The 26,397-nt window shown below is 40.2% G+C and overlaps 1 protein-coding gene across 3 annotated transcripts; it reads right to left on the minus strand.

The window, feature by feature from the left end:
• Nucleotides 1-1,673: 1,673 nt before the first annotated feature.
• On the minus strand, nt 1,674-26,397 carry PARP9 (poly(ADP-ribose) polymerase family member 9). 3 transcript variants are annotated; one of them, XM_068964686.1, is made up of 10 exons: nt 26,310-26,397; nt 25,181-25,214; nt 22,403-23,253; nt 20,150-20,377; nt 18,677-18,892; nt 13,781-13,844; nt 9,700-10,065; nt 6,189-6,325; nt 5,347-5,521; nt 1,674-2,447 (listed from the first exon to the last, which is right to left on the minus strand). In XM_068964686.1, exons 1-10 carry the CDS (start codon nt 26,322-26,324, stop codon nt 2,077-2,079), a joined length of 2,457 nt encoding a protein of 818 aa, XP_068820787.1. In that variant the 5' UTR covers nt 26,325-26,397; the 3' UTR covers nt 1,674-2,076. The 3 variants fall into 3 exon arrangements, with proteins under 3 accessions (XP_068820787.1, XP_068820797.1, XP_068820806.1); XM_068964696.1 differs by lacking the exon at nt 25,181-25,214 and adding an exon at nt 25,071-25,148 and having other exon boundaries at nt 13,784-13,844; nt 22,403-23,251; nt 26,310-26,324; XM_068964705.1 differs by lacking the exon at nt 9,700-10,065.

The raw sequence follows: 26,397 nt of genomic DNA on the forward strand, positions 1-26,397 counted from the left end.
CCATGCAGTTAAAGGATTAAGATCTCAGTTTCCTTGCTGGTTGTCAGTTAAAGGCCACCCTTAGCTCCTAGAAGCTTCTCACTGGTCCCTGCACATAATCCCCTACATCTCAGAAGAAGCACAGGGCATCAAACTCTTCTCATGCTGCCATCTCTTAGGTGATTAGGTTAGGCCCACCTGGATAATCCTGGTAACTTCCCATCTGAAGGGTAACTTTAATCCCATCTGCAAAATGCCTTCTGCCACGTAAGGTAATAAATTCACAGATTCAGGAGGTTAAGGCGTGGACATGTTTGCAAGGGCAGAGGGAGGACATTATACTAACTACAACAAGGAATATGTTGTCAGTCTAATTGTCATTCGTTTGTAGGTGACTTGAATGACTGTCCTCTCTGCCTGCTTTTAAGTTCACCTCTTTGGTGGCCTACAGTTTCAATATTCTTGGTATGAATTTGGTTCTTTTCCTTATCCTTGTGAACACTGCCTGTTCTCCATCATGTTTTGAAATCTCTGTTAAACATAAGCTAGATCTTTCAGATCAGTCCTCTTACCCTTGGCTCTGTATCACAGCCTCATGCACAGACCTGTGAACGTATCAGCCCTCATGTCTAAGCTCCATTCCTGAAAACAGTCACCCCATGACCATTCTTGATGTAGGCTGTGGAACAGTCCACCCTTGGAAGGAAATACCTGAGAAGAGGCCCAATTAGGCCCTGGAAACAGACTTGTAAACATTTAGCCAGGAAATTAGTATTTCCAGGTACCTAGTAGGTGGCTTAGAAGTAAGGTGTGCAGGTCCCAAATGGATACATTCTCTTGACCCCATGCATTCCTCACCTTGTGGAGATAGGCATGGCCAGATGAAGGTCAGAGTGAAATCCTCTCGAACTGGAAGTCCATGGTGGGATGCCTCTTGCCCCAAATTCAAGGGCAGTACCATATGAGATGGTAGATATGCTTCTTTCAAGATAAAGAATGCTGGTTAACGTAAGATGAGGAAGAAGAAGTATTCTAGATAAGAGGTTGAGGATAGGAGGGTCAGAAAAGTCTGGAAGTGTAGAGAAATATTGATCTCAGAATAGGAAAGAGACACCTGCTGAGATTAGCTGGCTACTACATAGCAGAAATCTGAAGTCAAGTATGAGTGCAGTCAGTAAGTAGATTCAGGCTTTTTAAGAACTCTTCCAACTCTGCTCCCAGTGTGCTCTATCCTTAATTTACCTAATTTAAAAATTCTTCACGTCTCAACTTGAGTTTTGTTTTCTTTTTAAAGGACTTCCTCCCAACCCCAGATTCATGTATCCCTCTCCTCCCCAAATTTTTCCAAAGAATTTGTAATTCCTCTTTGTTATACCAAGTCACACTTGGTAAGCTGTCCATAGCCGCCTTTGTGATTATTTAGGTTGGAAGCTTTAAGAAGACATTTGTCTTGTCCAGCATCATATTCCCAGCACCTGGAAAGTGACTGAAACACATCTAGTGGCCAAGATATATTGGATGAATTAATAATTTTGCCTCATGGTGCTTGAGTGGCATTGGTTGAAAAAGCTCTACTGATCCAAAAAGGGGATCAGTAGAATATCAGCCTTCTGGTATCCTTCCACTCCAAATAATTTCATTTTACACATAATTTTCAGAGCCAGTTACTTTGATAAAGGTGTTTATTTTGATATCCAAAGCACTTTGTAAGATTTTCTGGAAAATATGAAATCATCTTGCTGTCTTAATATGTTACACTATTATCATTTTACAAAATAAAAGGATCTGGATTATATACTGGAAAATTTCTTTGTTACATATAAAGCATATTTGCTGTTACCTATGGTAAAGAAGATGAAAAGACAACTTGAAGGAGAGGGAATAGTCCTGAAAGTGTTTTAGTTGGTATCTATCCACCCCAACCCCAAGAGACAGAGACAAAGATGAAGGCACTAAGATGCTGGTTTGTAGCTGATCCTTCAATCACCCAGTCAGTCCATAAAGACAACCCATTTGACATATTCAAACCATTCTTTGAGTCACTGATAGTTATTATTTGATTAGTTCCTCCAAAGCAAGGTCAAAATAATGTAAAGGTTAATCAACAGAGCTGCCACTTGAGAACATACTGTAAGACTGCTGTGGAGTGAGCATCATTTGTCCTGAGTAACCCTGTACATGATCCTGGATGCAAGTCCACAAATACTGGGGCACAGCCTGTGTGTTACTAAAAATGACAAAGGTTTCAGGGCTGGAAACATTGTCAACCACACTGTCACAGCTATCTATGGCTCCAGGCTGCAATGGTGGGGGAACAATATTTAACTCATTACCCTGGCAGAAGAAGCCTGTGAGTACTTCAGCTTCAAACACACAGATCAGCTTTTCTGTGGCAGATGTTTTCTTGATCCTGTGTGCTATGTTTTTGAGGTTCTTGGTGAAGTATATTCCAGCTCCATATTTTTGGTCTGATAAGAGAAAAAATATTTAAAGATTATTATGATCTGACAAACTGTATTGCCTATTTGGGTACTAATATGTATTCACTCCCTAGTCCTCCAAATACTCACTAGTTCCTGATCTCAAGTCCCTGTGTCTGAAGCAAAGACACCCAAAGTTGTTCAGTGGTGGCAAATTGTCACTAATAGGGCTTCCCCGCTGGCTCACTGGTAAAGAATCCTGCCAATGCAGGAGACATGGGTTTGATCCCTGGTCAGGGAAGATCCCCACATGCCACAGAGCAACTAAGCCTGTGTGTCACAACTACTGAGCCTATGCTCTGGAGCTGGGAGCTGCAAATACTGAAGCCCACACGCCCTAGGGCCCGTACTCCTGAGAAGCCACCGTGATGAGAAGCCTGCGCACTGCAACTAGAGAGTAACCCCTGCTTGCTGCAACTAGAGAAAAGCCTGTGCAGCAACAAAGACCCAGGGCAGCCTTTCTGGTATCCCTGAAATCATGCCATGTAATCGTTCACCTGCCCATTAGTTCTGGCCCTTGAGACATACCCACAGTGAGGAACAGAAACATCTCCAGATCTGCAGCTTGCAGTCACTTTACTATGTATGAGTAAGTGTCCTAGAGCTTGGATACGATGCCAGGGGCTAAAACCCTGCCTGTCTGTTAGAGAAGATGGCTGAATATCAGAGAAAGAAAAGGTGTCAGGTTTACTGGGCCTCAGACACAGTCAGAGCCCGACGCCATCACATCCCAACCCCACAGCTTGACTTCAGACCAAGCCCTGAGGCAGTTACTGAATGAACTGGTGCTGAAGCTGAAGCTCCAATACTTTGGCTTTCGGGTGCAAAGAGCCGACTCACTGGAAAAGACCCTGATGCTGGGAAAGATTAAAGGCAAAAGGAGAAAGGGGCGGGAGAGGATGAGATGGTTAGATAGCATCACTGACTCAGTGGACATGAATTTGAGCAAACCCTGGAGACAGTGGAGGACAGGGAAGCCTGGCATGCTGCAGTCCACGGGGTTGCAAAGAGTCGGACATGACTGAGTGACTGAACAACAAGAGTGGTTTATCTAGCAGAGGACACTTTTTTCAGGCACCTGCAGTTAAGCATTCTCACCAGACACATAGGCACAAGTCACTTTATGAGTAGTATCTCCCCACTGAATCTACTGTCTGATTTGCCTCAAGGTAGTGGCTGTTAAGCTAAAGGCTAGGGAGATGAGCAGAGCACAGAGGCCAGTAGGTAAAAGACTGGAATCTTGAGGCTTAAAGACTAGATGGAGACAAGATCTTTGGCTGGGTTAAAAAGACACAAACTTGGCCAGAAACAAACAGGCCTCATGCTGCTTAGTTTTTAAAGGAGCTGTATGGCTGAAAAAAACACCTACAAGTCCAGCTATCAGTAGCCTGGGAGCATTCTAGACCCCTGGGGCAAGCCCTGGTAAGCAGTACACCTAGAAGTGACCAAAGGCAGCAATACAAAATGAAGATTTCCCCAGAGTGCAAACAAGGGTCTTACTTCACTCCCCGAATAGAGTTCTTACTATTCCAGTTCAGCAGCATGTGGTTAGTGGTACAGACCAGTGACTTGTGTGTTTTCCTTCTCCCCTTTCGAAATGGGGACTTTTTATTGCAATTTTCCTGCTCGCTCTCACATCATTATACAATGAGTGTATTAGGACAATAGGTTTGCCTCTAAGCTTTAAGAGAAGACTGCCTGAACTTGAGACTGATGAAATAAGATGAGTGTCTGGGACTGTCTTCCTTGGGAGAATGGTGTGTGTCTTAGCTGTTTGGAGAAGAAATATATACAGACAGGTAGACAATTAGCAGTACCTGTCACAGAACTGAAAAGAAGGCACTTGCTGGATTTGGAAAATAGGAGGATCTTAATGTTTTTGGAGTAATTTAAGTTAAAATAGAAGGGGCAGTGGTGGAGTGCAGAAAAGCCAGTTACAATGGGTTTAGGAGCAAATGGGAGTCATAAATTTTTAAGACTTTGCCAATGAAAGGACCATACTGATTATTTCTTTCCTGGTTATACTCAAAAACTTCTTGGTGGGGATTCATTTATCAGTTTGTATTCCCCGGTGAAAAACTGTTCATGTTCAATTTTTACCCTAGGTATTGCTTATGTTTTCTCTGGGGCAAAGAGAAGATGATTCCCAGACCCTTTGCCTTCCGGAAATCAAGACTTGGAGTAGGCTCTACAACAAGGATCATGCTACATATTTGAAAGGTAAAGATCAAGACCTACCTCTTTAATGGACCAGGCAAAATCAAGCTGCATTGCCAGGTATCCTCTGTGATGGCTACAAAAACTTACCTTCAACTGGAGAGATTTAAAGTGGAAAATACAGAGGTAAAATATGCAATATTTTTGTATAACTGAGACACAGAAGCTACTATACATAGGACTCCCATAACTGGGAAGGGACTTAAAATATTCATTTCACCTGCCAGATGATGCCTAATTCATTCTCTAGCAGCTATAGGAAATGAAAAGGATGGAAGAGAAAAGACTAACTTTATTAAATTCAGGAAAATGCTCTTTTAATTAAGGAGGAAGATGGTTTGGTAGTGTTGATAATTTTTTGTCAAGATAAGAGAAGGAAAAAAAAGCTCCAGGGTGTTCTCTGTAGAGAGGCCACAAACACAGAAAGGGGGAAAACAGTGAAATGTAGTTCTTACTGCCAACACTTTCATCAAAATAAAACCCACCAGTGACAAAATACATAAAAGATAAATTTTAAATATTACCCTTTCCAAATGACTTTACCACTAAATCCCAGGTGTAAATGATGCCCTCACTGAAGCAACAAATGCTCTTAGTGGTAAGTTACCTGCTGATGTCTGCTCACCAACTCCCACATACAGTAACCCAACTATGAGGGGCTGACACCTACCACAGGGCACGGAGTACACTCGGTGAAAGCCGACTCGGCATACCATTTTGCAGAACTGATGTGGGACTTGCTGAAACAACCTGTAGCTCACAGGTTTTCCAGGGGTTCTCCTTTCCATCATTTTCTTCCTTTCTTGGAAGGCAGCCATGAGAAGCACATTGTCTATCTTCTCTACCTACAGCCCAAGGAAATGAAAAACTGAAAAAGATGCTGGAGAAATGCTACTTAAATTGCCTGATACTCTGCTTCAAAAAGAAAAGCACTTATGTGTTTATTACTTCGCATGTGATTTGCTTTTCATATAAAGTTGCAGAAGAGTCTCTCCTGACTCCAACTTTCTCCTGTTTTGACTTCTATCTCTTCAAAATTCCCTGTCCCTTCTTTAATAAAAATTCACTGAGCCGTCGCTATGTGCCAGGAACTAGTAATGAAATGGGCAAGTGCAGACACAGTCTTTGCTCTCCTAAAGCTTACAGCTTAGTGAGAGATAAAAATAGGTAAACAATTACAATACAGTGTGATAAATGCTTCTTTTATCATATATATTTTATGTGACATATATACATATATATATTTTATGTAATAAAACATTTTGTTTCAAGATAGGCAGATAGTTTTTCTCTGAGTCTTGAACTATGCTTCTATACATCCTAACATCATTTCTACCACTTTATTCCAACAATACCCCTCATCCCTACCCATCCCTGCCCTCCTTTCAGACAAACTCCTAGGATTACAGGACAGTGAGCAACTAGCTTAGTCATCAGTGGGCAAGTTTTTCTTCTGGCTGTGGAACCAAATGATAGCAAGATGAGTCAAATTCTTCCCTTAATTAAGTATACCTTTATAACTCGCAAACCACAGTCTTCAAACTGTTTTTTTTTATCCTGAATTTCTGGAGCTGAAAGCGTTAGCCATTTCAGAAATGTATTTTCCTTCATTTGATTCTGGTTTTCTGGTTGCTGATCAGTGTGCTGCCCTAAAAATAAGTAACACAAAACTTTGTCTCAGTGATCTATGAGAGGAAAAGGTTTGTAAAGAGATTAAATGAGGGAATTTCCTGGTAGTTCAGTGGTTAGGGCTCAGTGTATCCACGGCCAGGGCCTGGGTTCAATTTCTGGTTGAGAAACTAAGATCCCAAAAGCAGCACAGCCCAGCCAAATAAATAAATAAGCAGAAATTAAATGAAATAAATTATAAAATTTTGGAGAAGATTAGCAGTTTAATTTGTATGCCTCATGTATTTATGGCATGCAATGACAGCTATAATCCCATGAGAAATCATAGGATAAAATGGGGGGTGGGTAATAAATTTGTCCTCAGATTGATTTAGATTATGAAGTTGAAGGAATAAGAGGAAAAAGAGCATTAATATATATTTTCCCTATCAATGCCATAATGATGATGTATAGTTGTTTTGTTAATAGGAAATGTTTATATTTCTAGCCAGGATGCCAATCAACAAAAAGAGAAAAACATAAGAAAATATTAAGGAGTGATGGAAAACAATAAGACATTTATGTAACACTTCAAAGTTTTCAAAACAGCTTCATATTTCTACCTCATTTGAGTATTACAACACCACCACTGAAATAATTAACACAATTTTACAAACAGGAAAATAGAAACTCAGACTAGTTAAGTGACTTGCTCAATAACACAAAGCTAGTAAGTACAGATCTAAGGTTATAAACCTGGCTTTCCCCAGTGCTTTCTGTAAGAGGCAAGGCAGAATATTTAGTACATATGTTATTCATATGCCACCCAGCCAAGGACAACAAAATTTGGAGATTGAGTTTATGGTGTAATGTCTTTCCTATCTTCCTTCCTTTCCCCTCTTTTTCTTCCTTCTTTCCTTCCTTAATTTCTTTCCTTCATTCTAATTTTACATTTAGGGGATAACTGTTTATTGCCCAGAGGAGCTCCTTATTGGACTAAATATCTACACATGGGTGAACAAATGAAAACCCGCCAAAAGGCTTCTTTTCTTTCAGTTTACTTTCTTTTTGACTTAAGACTGAATATACTAAAATGACCTAATCCCCAGCACATTATGTAACTGAGTAGGCTCAATTTAACCACAAAAAAAACATATGATTAATTCAGAGAAACTCATAGAGAGGGCCAGGGCCAAGTTGTAACTCTGGAAAGCAACAGAGCAGGAGGGACATAACTCCATAGCAGATAACTCCCACGCCAGGACATTTCAAAGGAAGAGTTAAATGTGGAGAGTTGTATAGCAGAAACCAATACAACACTGTAAAGCAATTATTCTCCAGTGAAAAATGAAAAAGATAAGATCATAGCAATCATTGTACAACTCTGTATATATACTAAAATCCATTGAATTGTATACTTTACATGAATGAACTTCATGGTATATAAATTACGTATTAACAAAATTATTTAAAAATTGAGGTAACTTCCAAAATGAAATAAACTAAGTGGCAAATGACAAAAAAAAATCTGGAGAGTAATGACTCACATTTATAAAGTATAATATTGTTGCTGTTGTTTAGCCACTAATTAGTGTCCGACTCTTTGCCACCCCATGGACTGCAGCACACCAGGCTTCCCAGTTCTTCACTATTTCCACGAGTTTGCTCAAACTTATGTTCATTGAGTCAGTGATGCCATCCAACCATCTCAGAGTTCAGCAAACATTTACTGAGTTCCTATTACATGCCAGGCACTGGGCTGAGCACTGGAAACTCAAAGATCCACAAACTGCTGCTATCAGGAACACTCACCAGGAAAGATTAAAAGAGCACCATAAAAGAGGAGATGCCTAACTTCTATTATTTAAAACATACTGTTCATGTGGACAGCTGATGTTCAAAATTGTCCATTTTGTTAATGAAGATCTTAACCTGATTAGAAGGGGCTGAGGGTTTATGAACCTCTGAAACACTGCTATGGAATACTATGCTTAGTCACCAACTGCCAAAAAATGCCACCTTGCAGCATAGCAGGGGACTTACATGACTAAATTGCCAGTGGCTGGGAAAGTAGGCTGACTTTATGAATGAACTTAATGTCACAAGCTTTAGAGGAGATCAGTATTATTTTCAACCTTGTTCTCTTAAGAAGTATCAATGTCAGTTTAAAGACCCACATTCACTACATTTCAAAAGCTCAGTAATAATATTGGGTCTCATTCTTGAATATTACTTTTGTCCGTGTTTTTTGACACTGGGTTTTCTGTGGAGTATGGACTCAACATTTATTGTGAACTCCCACTCACTTCGACTATATCTGCCTGAACTATTTTTAAGAACACATGGGGAAAATAAGGTATTCTTTGAAATTATGCATCTGAATTTTTGTACTAAATTCATTCTCCACACTACAACCAATGATCTTTCTAAAATACAAATGCGACCTTGTCTTTGCCTAAAATCATTCAAGGTTCTCCATGTATTTCAAGAAAAACCTTGAATATTTTCATGTGATTTATAAAGTCTTGCATAACCTAGGCCTAGCGATGGTCTGATTTCTTGAAAGTTCTTTCTTTGTTTACTAACTCCTACCTAGTCTTCACTTCTCCGTTTGCAACACCTCTCCCTTAAGTCCCAAGTCTGGGTTAGGTGCCTCACCTAGTTGTGTCCACAGCACTTTCACCTTCCTGTTTCATAACTAACCTGCTTACATTAGTCAAATAAATGAAAAAATTAGCCTCAGTCTCCCAAGGCAGTATTTTTAATGGTATAATTTCCTAGTGAGCTCTAGGACTAAGTTAAAGGATCTCTCAAGACCCAAATTCTCACAGTTATCCTGATGGATTTTGCCCCATTGAATGAGTGATGTTTGATTGGATCTCACAATACCAATGAACAATTTACTCTGGTGAGAAGGCTCAAAGTAAGTAATTTTAGGGCTCTTAACTCTGCCAGCAATAAATAACTCCAATAAAACTCAAAGAAATGAATTAAATAAGTGGAATGTGTTTGTATCTGAATGTTCCATCTGCAGAATTAGGGATGTACTTTTTTTTCCTAGAGCCTGGGCTTGGAATACCCTGGGTTTTGCATGTAGTTGCCTCTTAGGCAATCCATGTCATCATCAATAAATCCAATTGTGTATGCGTGCGTGTGTGTGTGTGTGTGTGTGTGTGTGTGTGTGTGTTCAGTTACTAATAATTAACCTTTCTGGTAGAGTCAAAAAACGGTTATAAAATTTTATGGCCTTTTATGGTTACCAACCAAAAAAAAAAAAAGTTTATGGCCTAAAACAGACCCAGCATAATTTGCTCTCTCTCCTCTTCCATTCTTTCTCTCACCCACTTACACATAGGAATGCTCACACTCGAAAGCTGGAAGAGCTGACTTTCTAATTTAATAGAAAGTTACTCACCTGACAAGCTCCAAAGGACTTGCTCCTTTGTTCTTGCCATTTTCTCTTGAACTTCACATAGCATCTGTTCAATGTTCATAACTGCCTCAATGAGGTTAGCCTGAGCTCCTCTAATCTCTAAATGTGCCTTTCCCAGGGTGACGATCTCTGAGATAGAGACGCATAAGTTTTCCTGAAGCAGAGACAAATCATTGTGTTCCTTTTTTCCGAGGTAGAGGATGTGCTTGTCCTCAATGATGTAGCAATCCTCGGAGCTCAGTATCCTCTGGATCCACGCTTGGGCCTCATCTACCTTTTCCCAGTAGGATCCCATCAGACTGATGACAGGAAATCTGTTTTCTTTCTTCTCTTTGGTCTCCTGGGGGACTGAAAACACTATCATAAGAAACCACAGAAGGCAGGTGGGTTTTAAACCACCATAGCCAGTGTTTGCCCTTAGCATCCTTAACAGTAGCAGCTTCAATTAAGTACCTATCTCTGAGAGCTGTGTTGGGTACAATGAAAATCTAAAAGCATAGCTTATAGTCTCCTTGGAAACACAGAGTTTATTATGTCTTGCCCCTGCTGTGTTGCTTTGGTCAATTTACAGATGAATTCACCTTGTAATCTCATCCTGGATGTTAACCAACAATTATTTCTTACTGGATAGGATTTTCCATAAACTCTTATTACCACCAGGTTTAAAATCAGACATCTCTGAAAACCATAGAACTTAGAATGAAAATTGTTTTTAAAAAATGACATGTATTTCTGATTGTAAAAAATATACATGTTTACTATGGAAAAATTAGAAATTATCAGAGTATAATGAAAGAAGGAAATACCCATAATTTCATAACCTGAGATTCCTTTTTATATCTTATCTGTTTTATGACAGGACATTTTGCAACTTCATAACCAGCATTTGGAACTTTATAGCTATTGATACTGAACACAGTATATATTGCAGCAGAAAAGGAAATGGAACTTGTTTCCGACGCACCCACTGTACCTCTCTCCACAATCTGCCTCCACAAGGAGAAAAGATTTATACAAAGAAGAATCTCTGATAGATTAGAGTGACTGAATCCAAATTGAAAAAAAGGAGGGAGGCCAATGGACTAGCTAAGAGGGAATTGCTAGATGAGGCAGTATCTAGAATAAATAAAGAATTCCCTCAAATTATTAAGAAAAACAAGCAAACCAGTAGCCAGTTGGGCAAAAGATTTCATAGAAAAGGAAATATAAATGGCCCATATATGTGTGAAAATATGCCCATCTTCTTTGATAATCAGGGAAATGAAAAATAACCAGATTGGCAAAAATTCTAAGTCTGACAATACCAAGAGTTTAGGAGAACATATAGAGCAACTGGCATTCCTATATATTCATGACAGATGTAAAAGTGGGACAACCACTCCTATAATTATATTATTTAAAGAAACTTTTGCACTTGTTTATCAGAAGATGTACACGAGGAGTTCACAAGAAACTAGAAACTACCCAGATGTCCTTCAACAATGGAATATCATAGCAATGAAAAGGAGTTTTTAGCTACATGGATGAATCTCGGAGACATATTTTGAGGGGGAAAAAGTAAGTTGAACACTTACTATTTCTAGGCATTATTCTAAGTACTTTAAATGTATTCTGTTTCCAATTCTCACAGTCCTATGAGATGAGTAGGTACTATTAGTAGTTTCCATATTACAAATGAGGAAATTGATTCAGAAATATTATTAAGTAACATGCCCATAGTTATAAGACTAAGTGGTGTCCAGGAAGCTTGTAGATGTGGGCAACCCGACCACATTGCTCAAAATCTTGCTTCCCAGTGAGTGATCTCAGTATCTCATTAGTGGTCATTAGCATCTTTTCCATTCATATAGTAACTGGGTGGTATCAGGAGCTATGAAAAAGTACCAGAACATACCTAGAAGTAGAAGGGGGAGAATGGCCTCCCTCTGGTAACAATAAAAGCCAAAGTTTTATACAACTGTAAGAAATGACAAGAGATTCGTAAATTGATGACATACTTTTTAAAAAAAAAACCCGTGTTCTATTTGGGAGCTTATATTACTTTTTAGGAGAAAATTTTAAAAATACATGGTGATATTTCGTTTATCCATCATTATCAGGAGAGAAGAGTTGTTCTTCCAGGTAACTAAATTGTTCAAAACATTATTGGAGTCTCTTTTAGCACCAAAACATATTTCATTTTATTGGTTAGTTAAATATTTATAATGGAAGCATACTTCTTTGCCTTCCTAAATAGTCCAACTTTTCCTTAATTATCTGAGATTATCATCATCATTAATGTCAGTTATTAACCTGTGCTATAATTCCTTTACAGATATCCTCAAGAATTACTGAAATGGCAATGTCTGGCCCCATTTTTCAGATTCATGATATAGGGACATTTGTATGTTCCTCTTCCATATTGTTGTCTCCTAAAACTCCTCCTATCTAGGTTCCCTACATTCACTGTGGTTTCCCAAACATGCACAACATTTGTTTGCTTCTGTGAGTTTTCTTCACATTGGGTGCCCTAACCCCACCAGCCCAACTCTGGACGTTGAAAAATATTGCCAGGGTTGGGAAGGGAGGTTAAAAAGGGAGGGGATATGTGTGTGTGTGTGTATATATATAAAATTATGACTGATTCACATTGACATATAGCAGAAATCACCACAACACTGTAAAGCAATTATTCTCCAATAAAATAAAGTATAATAACAATAAAAAAGATTCTGTAAGAAAAAAGAAAAATTTTGCCATCCTCAAAGCACAACTTAGAATCGTCTTGTCCATGAATTCACTCTTGCACCCTTCCAGCTACAGGGCATCCCTCCCTCTTCTAGGTCACCTGAGGAGTTTGTCCATCCTCTCATTCATTATTTATCCCCTGGCCTTTGTTTAATGCTGCATAATTTACAGAACATTTTTACATATGTAATCTCCAGTTATTCTCACCACACTGTCATTATCATCATTATTCAGATAGATAAATGGGCTCATAAGAGGTGCAGTCACAGGCTAGAGCTCTTAAAGTTCCCTTTTCTTCATTTTCAACACTGCTGGACACTGAAAGTCCATAAATTAACTCCTATGTTAAAGGGAATAAGCAAATCATCTTGATCCGAATGGAAAATGTCCTAAAAGTTTCTATTGCTGGTTGAATGTCTGGGGTTCTTAACATCTATAGAATGTTGTGGATTACAAATTTATTTCAGGGGACTTCCCTGGCAGTCCAGTTATGAAGACTCCATGCTTCCACTGCAGGGGGTACAGGTTCAATCCCTGGTCAGGGAAATAAGATCCCACATGTTGCCCAGCACAGCCAAAAAAATTAAAAATAAATAAATAAATAAATAAATCTACTTTTTAAAAAAAGACTATTTCAGAACTACATATCTAAATTGTCATGACACAATTCCATCTCAGTCTACTCAAACTCCTCTAAAGGAATGAAGTTCTAAGACAAAGTTAATTCTTCTCCAACAACAACAGGACTAGTTTAATCCAGTGATTCCCAAATCGGGTTCAGCAGCCAAACTGACCAGGAAGCACTGAAAAATATACATGCTTGGCCCAGACCCTGAGTTCCTGAATTAGAATCTGTAGAGTTGGGCCATACATATTTTTATTTGTTTTTTAAAGTTTCCATCATGATCCCACTGATTCCTCAGGGTGACTAGCATTGGGTTAATCTACTTATTATTATCTGGTATTACTGAGATGTATTTTCTATGATTACTAATGAATAACCCCATTTAGACATCACTCCATTCAAAACAGAAAGACTAACTGGTTTAGTAAGCTAATGAAAAAATATAGCCAGCTTTTTGTGAATGAACTACCCACATTATGGATTACCTACTATGACTGTAACTTAGCCTCTCTCTGCTCATATCATGAAACTAGGATGAGCAAAAATAGAATCATGGCCAGGTATAGAGCACACAGGTATCCAGGCAGGAGCACAATGAAACATATGTGGGTTATGTATTCATCTTCTCCCCTCCATTAGTTCAGATGATCAAGAACAGAATGAGCCTACAGTGGGAGACTATATTTCTAGACCCATGAGTTTCTTACTCACCACCAGGGTAATTGTTGGGACCCTGCAGCTTGAACTTATTCTTTTCCATTTCAGCACTGAAAGCCTGCAGGAAGCAAAACAGAGCAGAGAGTCCTAAGTGGGGCTTTTAGCTACTGTCATCAAAATCCCTCTCTTTACTTGCACTCACCATACCTGACCTCACCCACTCTGTCATCCCTATTCCCACTGTCACAAATCTAAAGCAATCTTTAAGAAAGTCCTCGGGAACAGCCAATGCAGCACTACAATCTATGAGAACATATAGGGGAAACAAGTATAGGAAAAATGGAAAGGGAAAACTCTTATCTGGCACAAAACAGGAGAATGTACATCCCAAAGCAAAATATAATCATTCATAGATATTAATGCCCTGCTACCATGGGGTTGCAAAGAGTCAGACATGACTGAGCACACACACACCCCACAACAATAACAAATTATATATTAGGCACTGAACTAAAGGCGTGGGTATATCACTGAAGAGACAAATAGTGGCGGATGTTCTTGTAATCAATAAAACAAATTCATTTTAAAAAGTTATATGCACACCACACTGTAGACTGAATGATCAATTCTTGTAAAGTGCTTAAAATTGTACCCAGGCTATTGTAAATATTCAAGCTGTTAGCTATTGTTTTAATTATATGACAGTATGCACACTGAGATTTATGTATATTGCCATGTAGATCCTTTATCATAGTATCCGTTTAAAAAAACTCATCTTTCCTGGGGTTTGGAACCACCATACACAGGGTCTTCTTTGTTTAAAGTTGATGCAATTGGCAGTAATTCTTCATTGAAAAAGATGGTAGATAATGAGGTAAAGTCTAGAATCTTCATTTCATCTGAACTTTAATAATGAAGTTTCTTGAGCTGTTTCAAATCCTGAAAGATGATGCTGTGAAAGTGCTGCACTCAATTTGCCAGCAAATTTGGAAAACTCAGCAGTGGCCACAGAACTGGAAAAGGTCAGTTTTCATTCCAATCCCAAAGAAAGGCAATGCCAAAGAATGCTCAAACTACCGCACAATTGCACTCATGTCACATGCTAGTAAAGTAATGCTCAAAATTCTCCAAGCCAGGCTTCAGCAATACATGAACCGTGAACTCCCTGATGTTCAAGCTGGTTTTAGAAAAGGCAGAGGAACCAGAGATCAAATTGCCAGCATCCGCTGGATCATGGAAAACGCAAGAGAGTTCCAGAAAAACATCTATTTCTGCTTTATTGACTATGCCAAAGCCTTTGACTGTGTGGATCACAAGAAACTGTGGAAAATTCTGAGAGAGATGGGAATACCAGACCACCTGACCTGCCTCTTGAGAAATCTGTATGCAGGTCAGGAAGCAACAGTTAGAACTGGACATGGAACAACAGACTGGTTCCAAATAGGAAAAGGAGTATGTCAAGGCTGTATACTGTCACCCTTTTTATTTAACTTATATGCAGAGTACATCATGAGAAATGCTGGGCTGGAAGAAGTACAAGCTGGAATCAAGATTGCTGGGAGAAATATCAATAACCTCAGATATGCAGATGATACCACCCTTATGGCAGAAAGTGAAGAAGAACTAAAGAGCCTCTTGATGAAAGTGAAAGAGGAAAGCAAAAATGTTGGCTTAAAGCTCAACATTCAGAAAACAAAGATCATGGCATCCGGTCCCATCACTTCATGGGAAATAGATGGGGAAACAGTGTCAGACTTTATTTTTGGGGGCTCCAAAATCACTGCAGATGGTGACTGCAGCCATGAAATTAAAAGACGCTTACTCCTTGGAAGAAAAGTTATGACCAAACTAGATAGCATATTCAAAAGCAGGGACATTACTTTGCCGACTAAGGTCCGTCTAGTCAAGGCTATAGTTTTTCCTGTGGTCATGTATGGATGTGAGAGTTGGAGTGTGAAGAAGGCTGAGTGCCGAAGAATTGATGCTTTTGAACTGTGGTGTTGGAGAAGACTCTTGAGAGTCCCTTGGACTGCAAGGAGATCCAACCAGTCCATTCTGAAGGAGATCAACCCTGGGATTTCTTTGGAAGGAATGATGCTAAAGCTGAAACTCCAGTACTTTGGCCACCTCATGCGAAGAGTTGACTCATTGGAAAAGACTCTGCTGCTGGGAAGGATTAGGGGCAGGAGGAGAAGGGGACGACAGAGGATGAGATGGCTGGATGGCATCACTGACTCGATGAACGTGAGTCTGAGTGAACTCCGGGAGTTGGTGATGGACAGGGAGGCCTGGTGTGCTGCGATTCATGGGGTCGCAAAGAGTCGGACATGACTGAACGACTGAACTGAACCTGTAGTAGTTTTTCTTCAAAACTTATATTTGCAACTGCTATTTCCAGAGCAAAAAAGCCCTCATATTTACTTAGTACCTGGAGTAGTCATAACAGGGAGGAGCTTCCTTGCCCTCCAAAATAAACAAGATAATATTATCTGCTGATAAATGGACTAACAATAGCTGTCAAACACAAAATGGATAAAAATCAGCTCTTTTCCAAATTCACTTAAAGTCAGTATGCATTCCTGGCTTAGAAATCAATGAGGCAAGCCTTGCCTTTTGAATTGAAAATGAAAGAAAACTGTAACTTAATCAGGACCAAAAATTTAGAAGGTGTGGATAACAAGCAGTTTGGAAATACAGATCCAAATGGCAAGAACTTGGCAGTTTTCCCAGTTCTGTCCACAAAAGACCAACAACTCATGTGAAGAATGTGAGGAGTGTTCCTAGTAAGGAGTTTCTTATTCTGAGATGTAGTGTCTGGCACAAGGTAGATATGCAACACATATTTGTTAAATAACCAAATGAATGAGTATCCATTGCCTTTCATACATACTCAGCACCACCCAGGAGCCTTATCATCATGAAATACTACTGAACACAGTATATAGGTCAGCTGAGGAGTTATTTGCTCATTGTTATTCATGAATTGGAAATTCATCAGTGTGTGAACATAAGTATCACTTTATTGTGAGTTCAGTATATGCTGGTCTTCCTGAGCCAGGTCTGACAAATCCATTCTCTGGATTGTAGGGACATTGCCAAGGTAATGCCCCCCCCCATGAAGAAGTGTGCAAACTACCTCTATTCTTTCTGAATATAAAGTCCTTGTTGAAAGACCTATTTAAGAGGAAAAGATGTGCTTAGAAAAAGACTAGAGGAGTATACATATGTGTATGCACATGTCATACTTCCACATGGATATTATGTAGTAAGTAAGTGTTAGTCACTCAGTCATGTCCAACTCTTTGTGACTGCATGGACAATATAGCCCACCAGGCTCCTCTGTCCTGGGATTTCCCAGGCAAGAATACTAGAGTGGTTGCCATTCCCTTCTCCAGGGGATCTTCCCAACCCCAGGGATTGAACACGAGTCTCCTGCACTGCAGGCAGATTCTTTATCATGTGAGCCACTAGGGAAGCCCTAAAATGTAGTGTTAACACTGAAAAAAGCCTGAAGGAATGGTCAATCTAAGTTACTTTTTAAGATAATCTTCTCCTTTGAGTCACAAAACTGAAAGCTGTTTCATCTTTCAAGATATTTTTTTCCCTGTATTTTTGTTTAGTGTTTCAGAACACAGGCTTTAGGGTCAGACCAACAGACAAGAGGTTAGCCTCTTAGTTCAGCCACTGGACTAGGTATGTACATATTAATCTCTGGTCCCACTTGTAAGATGGAGATGACAATAATGGCTAGCTTCTTGGCACAGGACCTGGCTGATGCAACTCATGGCAACCACTTTTGTTATTAGCTCCCATGGGAACTCTCAGACTATGGTTGATCTTTTCTGTATTGTTGAACTGCCATGTACATTTTTGCTTGTATGTTGACGAGCACGAGCACTTTCTTTTCTGGTGGTGGTTTAGTTGCTAAGTCATGTCCACCTCTTGTGATGCCATGGACTGTAGCCTGCCAGGCTCCTCTGTCCATGGGACTCTCCAGGCAAGAATACTGAAGTGGGTTGCCATTTCCTTTTTCAGGGGATCTTCCCAATCTAAGAATCAAACCCAGGTCTCCTACATTGCAGGAGGATTCTTTACTGACCAAGCGTTACTGAGTCTTTATTGACGAGGGAAGCCCCACTTTCCTTTCTAGTTGTGGCTAATTCCTCTTATAGGGATATGGTGCTTTATGGACAGTCCAGGGATGTATTCTGAGCACCCATCTGGGCCTAGTTATAGTCCTCTGCAGTGGGTGGTGGGTGGAATTGGTGAACTTCATTTGAATGACAGGATGTTTAATTTTGTCAAGAAGATAAGCTACATCCCTGGGTAATTCACCAGTTTTGCAGGTCAGCTGTGGATGAGACAGTGGTGTACTAGAGCTGGCTTAAACTGGCTCATGAGACTCCACGGTGAATGTCTCTTTACAGTTCCTCCTTCAGTGATGTAACATAGGTAGCTTGAGGTCAGCAATGGAAATCAGCAAACTGTACAAACCTCCCCCTGTCTAGCAAGGCAGCAAGAGGAATAAGAACATTTACACTTATTCCAGGAAAGCGCAAGCTAGAACAAGTCTAAGCTTGTTTTCTTGTAGAGAGAGAGAAAATGGCAACTACCCACAATGGAGACAGGCTGGAAAGTGGGAAACAGAAGGGGAGCAAAGGACCCCACAAAACTAGGAGGTTGCATACCTTTAAGGAGCAGAGGGAAGAATAAATGCCAACAAAGGACAAGAGAAAAGCTAGGTAGTGGGGTAGACACAGCTTCTACAATGACATTGCTTACTAGGTCAGAGGTGAATAATTTATAAAAATTAAATTTCACCAAGTTAGACCATCATCATGCTCCACAGCACTTAACAAACCCTGTATCTTACTTTGGAGATACTAAATAGATGCTGTTGAGTAAATGAATGTGAACGAACCGCAGGACATTTCTAAGATATTAACTTACCTTATATGTCTCCAATTCTTCAGGGAGGATCACAAACTTTACAGCTAATTGTTGCAGATTTTGTGTGGCAAATGTTAAAACTTCATTAAACATAATCTCTGCTGTTTCACTTTTCTTCATACCAGTGATTCCAGTCCAAAAGGCAGGAAAGGAAATGGAAGTTATATTTAGTTCAAGGCATTTTTCCAAGCATTTCTTCATCGCAGCTTTCAATGTCTACAGGAAAAACACAAATTTAAGATTAGTCTTTTGAGTCAAAAATAAGACTTCACTTACCCACTTACCCTTTAATCCTGCCCATATTTTATAACGCCAACCTCCACTATTCCTCAGGGCCATGCCCATGCCTCCTCAGAGAACAGGAAAGGTACCACTCAGTAGGGGACCCATTACAGCTGTAAGGTTAGATGATGAGACATGAAAGGGTTGAGAAACTGAAGTGACTGACTGTATATTTTGTGCCATTCAGGACATTTGGGCATTGGGATTGCCCTCAATTTATGTAGCCTTCTCCCTAGATTAGAGAGCCAATTTTCAGTTTATCCCCACTTACCTGCCACTTCTGGATCAACATAAAGAGCTTTAATAAAGGAGGGAGAGGTTAAAGTAAGTGATCAACATTTATTTAAAGTCATTAAGATCGGTCATGTAATTTATTTTTGGCAGATTTAAACTTCCATCAATATTTCAACATTCAAACTGAACATTGTAGTAGGAAGGTTATTGGATAACTTTCTTATATTATACTAATATACTAGTACGTTAGTTATACTAATTTAAGAAGATTATACTGATGTGCAAGGACCTTGGAAAACTGAGTGACTGGAAGAAGCAGAGAGTGACTGGATGACCAATTTGGGATTTGAGGGCTCTCTAGACAAGAGAAGATCAGAAATGGTGATAAAATAAATATGGACAAAGACAGAAAAGGAGATTAAGTTTCCCTCTCTCTACATTTCAGTGGGTTCCCCCTAGTCCTTAATGTATGCAATTTATGCCCTTCAGTTGTAGAGTCAGCCAGAAAGCTAAGCTTTACCACAGGTACTTCACCACAGGGAAGACGTCACAGGTAACAGATTTGACTGGAATGGTACTGGAAGGTCATCCTGGGATTTAACAGATGGCAGGAGATATGGAGAGGCTGAATGCCTGGACTGTATGTAAGAAGAGGCCTGTAGGGCCACTGGGTGCAGAGGTGAACAAGTGCAGATAGGGAGCCCTGATGTTTCTGTGTCTATCTGTGGTATGCCCACTTAAAATTCAGACATGGACAAAGTGATAATTTAAATTAAACTTCTTAAGACAATTTGTGAACACAACATCTGTTTACTGTTTCAGGTATTCACAGTAGTAGAGAATGGGGAATATTCCACTTGACAATAACATATCATGAATGTCATGACATGATGGAAATTCAACAGACTATTACATAGACTTTGGAGACACAGAAAGATAAATTTATTTTGACCTTACCAGTTTTTGTTCAGAATATTGTGAAGTCCATAACACATGGTATATGTATTTGCAAGACAATTTAAATCCTCTTGTGACCAGTACCAACTGGCAATCTAGTAGAGTCTTAGTTATTTTTTGCTGTAATTCCCACTCTATTTCATCTCCGGCTGCTTTTAGAATTGCTTTTGACACAGACCCATCTCTAAGACCATTACAGGGGTACACAGAATTAACAATTACATCTGTCTGAAAAGGGAAAAAAAAATGAACAGGGTTCAGTGTTATATTATTTTTTCTTAAATGACTAATTTAAATATTTATTTTCCTGAAGAGCTTTGAAAAATACTTTTGAAGATCCTAAATCCACAAAACTATCACTTAATAATGGATATAAAATTTCCAAAGAGTGATCATTTGATTACCACGAGTCTGTTCGTGCTAATCAGAAATTACATAAAACATGTAGATGATACAATTTTTATTGCAAACATCTGTCAGCCCCTTGCTGGCTTATACTCCCAATATTCCCAGATTCAGAACCTTCTCTATGATTTGTTTTAAGCTTCATCAATAAGCAGTTTCATTCTATAATCCACTGTCTTCACTTTTCGCTGTTCCTATGTGAATGTTCATGTTGTCTTACACAGAGTGGGAATAACATTTATAAGGAGATTTCTACCCCCTAAAGTTCGTGTTTTTTAAAGTAAGTGGCACATGGTTAAAGAAAGCACAAATGAGATGAAAAAGTCTACAGTAGGAAGTAGGTCTCCCTCTTGGTGGGGGTCCCCAGATCCCCCTAATTCATCCTGACGGCTTTGGCTCCTTTTGGGGGTAACTTATGTACTTCTCATGGGTATTAATGAATGTGTCACTTTGAAAATGCAACCAGAATTTGCAAGTTGGAGGCACTGGCACCCTTTACAAATTTTAAAATTCTTAATGTTGGTAATAATTAAATATAATAAAATTTTAGTTAAAGGAATAAGCTGTTCAACCAGGATGTTTCCACTTTAATTTTAAACTGGCATATTAATGATTTATCAAATAAATATTTCATCTCATGGGGTCCCCTCAGTCTTCTTTCTAATTGTCTTGTAAGCAATAAATGGACTTTTTTCACTTGTGATTAATCCTGCTTGACTATGGCCACAGGAGAGTCACGGATCCATGGGGATAATAGAGAATATAGCCTTATATTCTTCCTCTTCCTCTGTTGCAGCCCCTGCTCTCTGCTGCCTTCTTTGTTATTTGTCAGTAACTTGTTGAACACCAACATGCATGCCCAGAGACCAGCTCCAGGGCTACAGAGATGAACACGGGGCAATCCCCACCGTCAAGGTGCTCTCTGGCTGGTAGAGAAGCTGCACTAATCCAGAAACACCTAATTCACTGTTACCTCGACTCGATCCCCTCCCTGTCAATGCCCTCATCTTTGTGCCCTACTATCCCTGGCTAAACGCTACGTTACGATTTGTATCCTCCACAGCCCCTGGCACAGAGCCATGTACTCACATACAATTTTCAGCTCCACCTAGTACTCCTGACTGGTCCAGCCTATAACTTTTGATCTGTCAATTTCTCTGTGTCTCTCTGGTAAGTCATTCTAACTACCCAGGCCTCTTCTCCTGCCAATTCATAACCATCATAACTTGAGATCAAATTCAAACTCGTATCTTCTGAAATAATCCTTCTTGATCTACTATACTCCACTCTTGTGACAAAATGTACATGCTCTGAAATATTATGAATTCACTTTGTATTGATTTTGTTTATTATTACTGATAGGTTGCTTTAGAAATATTCAGATGAGTTGTCTTCCCAGTGAGACTTTTCAACTAGAGAATCTTTTTATATGAAAAGACTATAGTAGATTTTTACTTCTTTAGAATCAAAGATTGTTCTATTTTCTCATGGTGCTTGAGAATAATGTAACAATAATTATAAATACTTATCACATGCCAAGTTCTATCCTAAGCAGTTTATGCGTTCTGATTCCAATTCTGAGATATAAGTGCTATTATTATCCTCATTTTACAGATGAAGAAACTGAGGACCAAAAGGTAAAGTAACTCAATTCAGGTCATCCAGTTAGTAAATGGCAAAGCTAATATTGAAATCCAGATGGTCTGGCTCTGAAATCCATGCTCTTAACCTAAACAAGATACTTTCTAAACCGTGTTTGAAATAGTATATGCTCAAAACATACTTGCTAGGTAATGCATAGTTCAGGGAATCCCTTTGGCAGTGCAAGAGAATAAAACAAAGACTTACCGCCTGCCTTTCAATGAGGCCTTGGACAATCTGAAGAGTCATGCTGTTCACAACCATAGTATTGAAAGGCTGGGTGGCTCCTTGACTTAGCTGGGATTCCAGCTCATTCCTCCCTAGGATGATTTCTGAAGCAGTTTTAAAGGCAGCAACAGTAGGGTCCTCATTGCTTACCAGGTGAATTTCTTTAAAATTATTGGCAATTGGCACGCTTTGGAAATACAATTTGATAGTTTGCACAATGATCTCTGTACACAGATTCAGAGGGAACTGGAAAATCCCAGAGCTCAGGGCTGGAATTGCTACTGTCTCAATGTTCATAGAATTTTTACTGTTGACAAAATCCAAAATATTTATAATGGCTCTTTTCAGTTTATCAATACATTCCTGGCTATACATCGATGCCCACCGAGGCCCAACAGCATGGATAATGAGTCGGCAGGGAAGCTTCCCTGCTCTTGTGATAGCTATCTCACCAGCTGGAATTCTGCCACGTTTGGAAATCAGTGATCTGCTCTCCTCTTGGATTTCAAAGCCACCAGCTTTCACAAGGGCCTGGGCCAGGCCCCCTCCATGCAGGAGTTCTTCATTGGCTGCATTTACCACAGCATCAACAGCATGTCTGGTGAGGTCGTCCTTCCAGACAGATAACTCTACCCTGGGAGTCAGCATTTTTCTGAAGACTCGTAGAGACTCGTTGTTACCTTCCGGGGCCGGAGACATCAGGGTAAAGTTACAGCCAAATTTATTCTGGAGGACTTCACACAGCAGACTCTCATTATATGTTAAAAGTTTGAAGTTGTCATGACTAATGGAAATTTGCTGACTGTAGTTTCCTCTGAGAGTATCAATCTCTGGAAGAGGAGAGAAGATAAAAAAATAAAGAAATGAGAAAGGAGTCCTTTGAAAAGGATGTAATTCTACTTCACACCAGGAGACTGAGCTTCCTCTATGCAAAAAGAGAGATGACTTCTAGGCCTCTTCCTGCTTCTCCCTTATTCCTTAGACCAAGAATATCTAAGAGTTTTCCATGGTATCACCATAAAGCGCTTAGTTGTGTGCCTGCCATACAGTAAATACCCACTAAGTGGTAGCTACCATGATGCAATAACGGTGGTATGAAACTGTTTATCAAGGTTCATAGATTTTAAAAACCTACATAAAAATAGCAAGTTTGGGAAGACCCATTCACAAGTATTAGACTTAATTATGAGTCAAAAATATCTGGAGGCTTTATTTATAACTTGTTTGCCTTTGTCAATACCTTGGCTTGGGTTCTCCTAGAAGCTGATTCTGAGGTAGGGGTTAAGTATAAGTTTATTTGGAAGGTTATCCCAGGAAACACCAGGGGCGTGGGATGGGGAGAATCAAGTGGGAAAGTGAGACAGAGAAAGGAAAGAAATGAATAACGGGGATGTTACAAAGAAAATGAAGCTTAACTCCACAGAGGGGCAGTGTAGACCATGTGTCTTAGAATTATATCACCAGAGGGGTGAAGGAGCTGGTTATCCAGCTTCTATCAGTCATTGGTCGAGGATGCTCCTGGGGGAATGGTCCAGGAGATGGGAGGAGCACTGACAACAGGACAGTAAATAATTCTTCATCATATTCTAGTTTTGTAGCATGATTTTGGTGGAATTAAAACTGATCGACTAAAAAGTATTTTCTGCAGGCGGCAGCAAGATGATGCGCTAGCTGCTCATATCCTCCTTCAGTGAAGCGGGGAGGATGATTAGCCAACAGCCTCCAGGTGTTAGCCCCTCAGCTTTCCAGCCCAGGTCACATTATTCTCAGGGGGCTCCATCAATAGCTGGACAAAGCCACTGATGTCCAACTTCGCCCATGAGCAATCTTGGGCTGGCAGAGCTTTGCCAGATTTTCATTACAGTCTGATGGCTCCACCTACCCAATCCAGTTTCTTCTCTTTTCCTTTCACAATAAGCCTTCAGCATTCCTAACTCCATCTCATTTTCTGCTTCCTGGAGAACCTGACCTGTGACACTGTAGTTCATGGGGTCCAAAGCATTATTATATGCCACCAAGAAAGGAAAAACGATGCCAACTAAACCTATCAGTGGATAGGAAGCAGCCTTATTTCAGACACCTAAAAAAAAATCTGTGTCCTAAAATAGATAGAATGTAGTAATTTCACTGACTGGGAAAGATTGAAGGCAAAAGGGAAAGCGGCAGCATAAGATGAGATGGTTAGATAGCATACCCATACAATGGGCATGAATTGGAGGAAACTTCGGGAGATAGTGGAATACCGAGGAGCCTAGTCCATGAGGTCCCAAAGAGTCAGATACAACTTAGCAACTGAACAACAGTAATTGATTTTTTTTTTACTTCAATTCCCATTTCTAATCTGAGCCATCTAGAAAGAACTTTAATGGCCTCAATTACCCCAAAGCAGCAGCACATGAGTTGTCAGAGCCTATAGGCTTGTGCCATGGTTGAAAATCGCAAAGGGGTCACCCTAGGATGAGGCAGGTTCCATCTGGCTCTTACAAGCCTTGCTGAGCAAGAAGACAAACAGTGGGTCACCTCTCATGCCAGTTTCAGTCCTAGGGCTGTGGTCAGAAGAGTCTCCCATCTTCTGTGCAAAGGACAGGATCAACGGGAGCCCGAGAGAACACACGTGCCGGGTCCCCACAAGGCCCTGCAGTCACGCAGCTGAGCACTGGTGGGGGAGATAGTCTCCTTCTGTATTCCCCTTTCTCCACTGAGGAAAGATGTGAGCAAAGATTTTCTGAGGCAAGAGTGAGAGTGAGGTGATCCTACCTGGTTTCTCACTGCCAGCTGCTGCTCCAACACCCTGTGAAAAGCGAGAGGGGTTTCAAAAATACTGAGACGGAATAATTTACAGATTACTGATGACAAATACAGTCTCACAATCACATAGCAACAGAAATCTTCCTGAGAGCACTGGGTTGGAGAGGGGAAGGGGAACACGTTTGTTTGATCAATGTGCCTGGAATGCTTGAAATGCTAAGTGTTCCAGCCAACACTGACTCTACCCCTCTTCCCTAGAGGCCAGTGTACTTTTAATCCTGGAAGAGAGAAAGGGTTGGAGATTACCACCTGAAAAGGCTCAAAGGTCACAGAACAAAAAGACCCCAAACCCTCAGAGAGGACTCCAATCTCCAAAGCCTTGTGGGGTTCCCCTGGACAGAATAGAAGACGTGGGGACAGACGCCTCATCAGCTTCACCTCCCCATCAGCCTGAAAGGACCCACTTTCAATGGCTTATGTAATGACATATGGAGAAGGAGATGGCAGCCCACTCCAGTGTTCTTGCCTGGAGGATCGCAGGGACAGGGGAGCCTGGTGGGCTGCCGTCTATGGGGTCACACAGAGTCGGACACGACTGAAGTGACTTAGCAATGACATAAACCTGAATGTGGAACTTTCAGGATAAACCAGTGAGGTGCCTTTTTCCTCGTCCTTTATTTTTATTTCTCCCCCCTCCACCTCCTCCCCTCATGCTGCTGCTGCTGAGTCACTTCAGTCGTGTCTGACTCTGTGCGACCCCATAGACGGCAGCCCACCAGGCTCCTCTGTCCCTGGGATTCTCCAGGCAAGAACACTGGAGTGTGTTGCCATTTCCTTCTCCATCTCTCATGCTACAAAAGTAGAATTGCTAAGCAGAGGAAATAAAAATGACAGATACTGAGGCAACATTCTGAAAAAATCACCCATCCTCATGTTGACTCTGTTGATTATATTCGCACATCCTTGATTCCCCATCTGTCACATGAGGCAAGGAGAAAACTATAAAAGTTTTCTTTTGGGATATTAAAACCAAACAAGACTGCCAGGTATAAACTGAAAATCTCAGAACTTTTGCTATCATAGAAAGAACTATGATGTGCTGATCAAAGTTTATTACTTACACATGTACGCTTTTTACCTTGGAAAAGTCCATCCTCCAGGTCTCTGAGGTCTTTTAATGTCTGCTCTGTTTTGCGTTTCCCAAATACGGCAGCCCCCCTTCTAGG

The sequence above is a fragment of the Capricornis sumatraensis genome, chromosome 1, assembly GCF_032405125.1.
Source record: "Capricornis sumatraensis isolate serow.1 chromosome 1, serow.2, whole genome shotgun sequence".
Classification (NCBI taxonomy): Eukaryota; Metazoa; Chordata; class Mammalia; order Artiodactyla; family Bovidae; genus Capricornis; species Capricornis sumatraensis.

What these genes read in the sequence shown, in the direction of transcription:
- PARP9 (XM_068964696.1), bottom strand. An exon ending in GGGTCCCAACAATTACCCTG is followed by an intron (nt 10,066 to 13,783) that starts GTGGTGAGTAAG and finishes TAGTGTTTTCAG; the next exon opens with TCCCCCAGGAGACCAAAGAG. An exon ending in AGTGTACTCCGTGCCCTGTG is followed by an intron (nt 2,448 to 5,346) that starts GTAGGTGTCAGC and finishes TTCTCTTATCAG; the next exon opens with ACCAAAAATATGGAGCTGGA.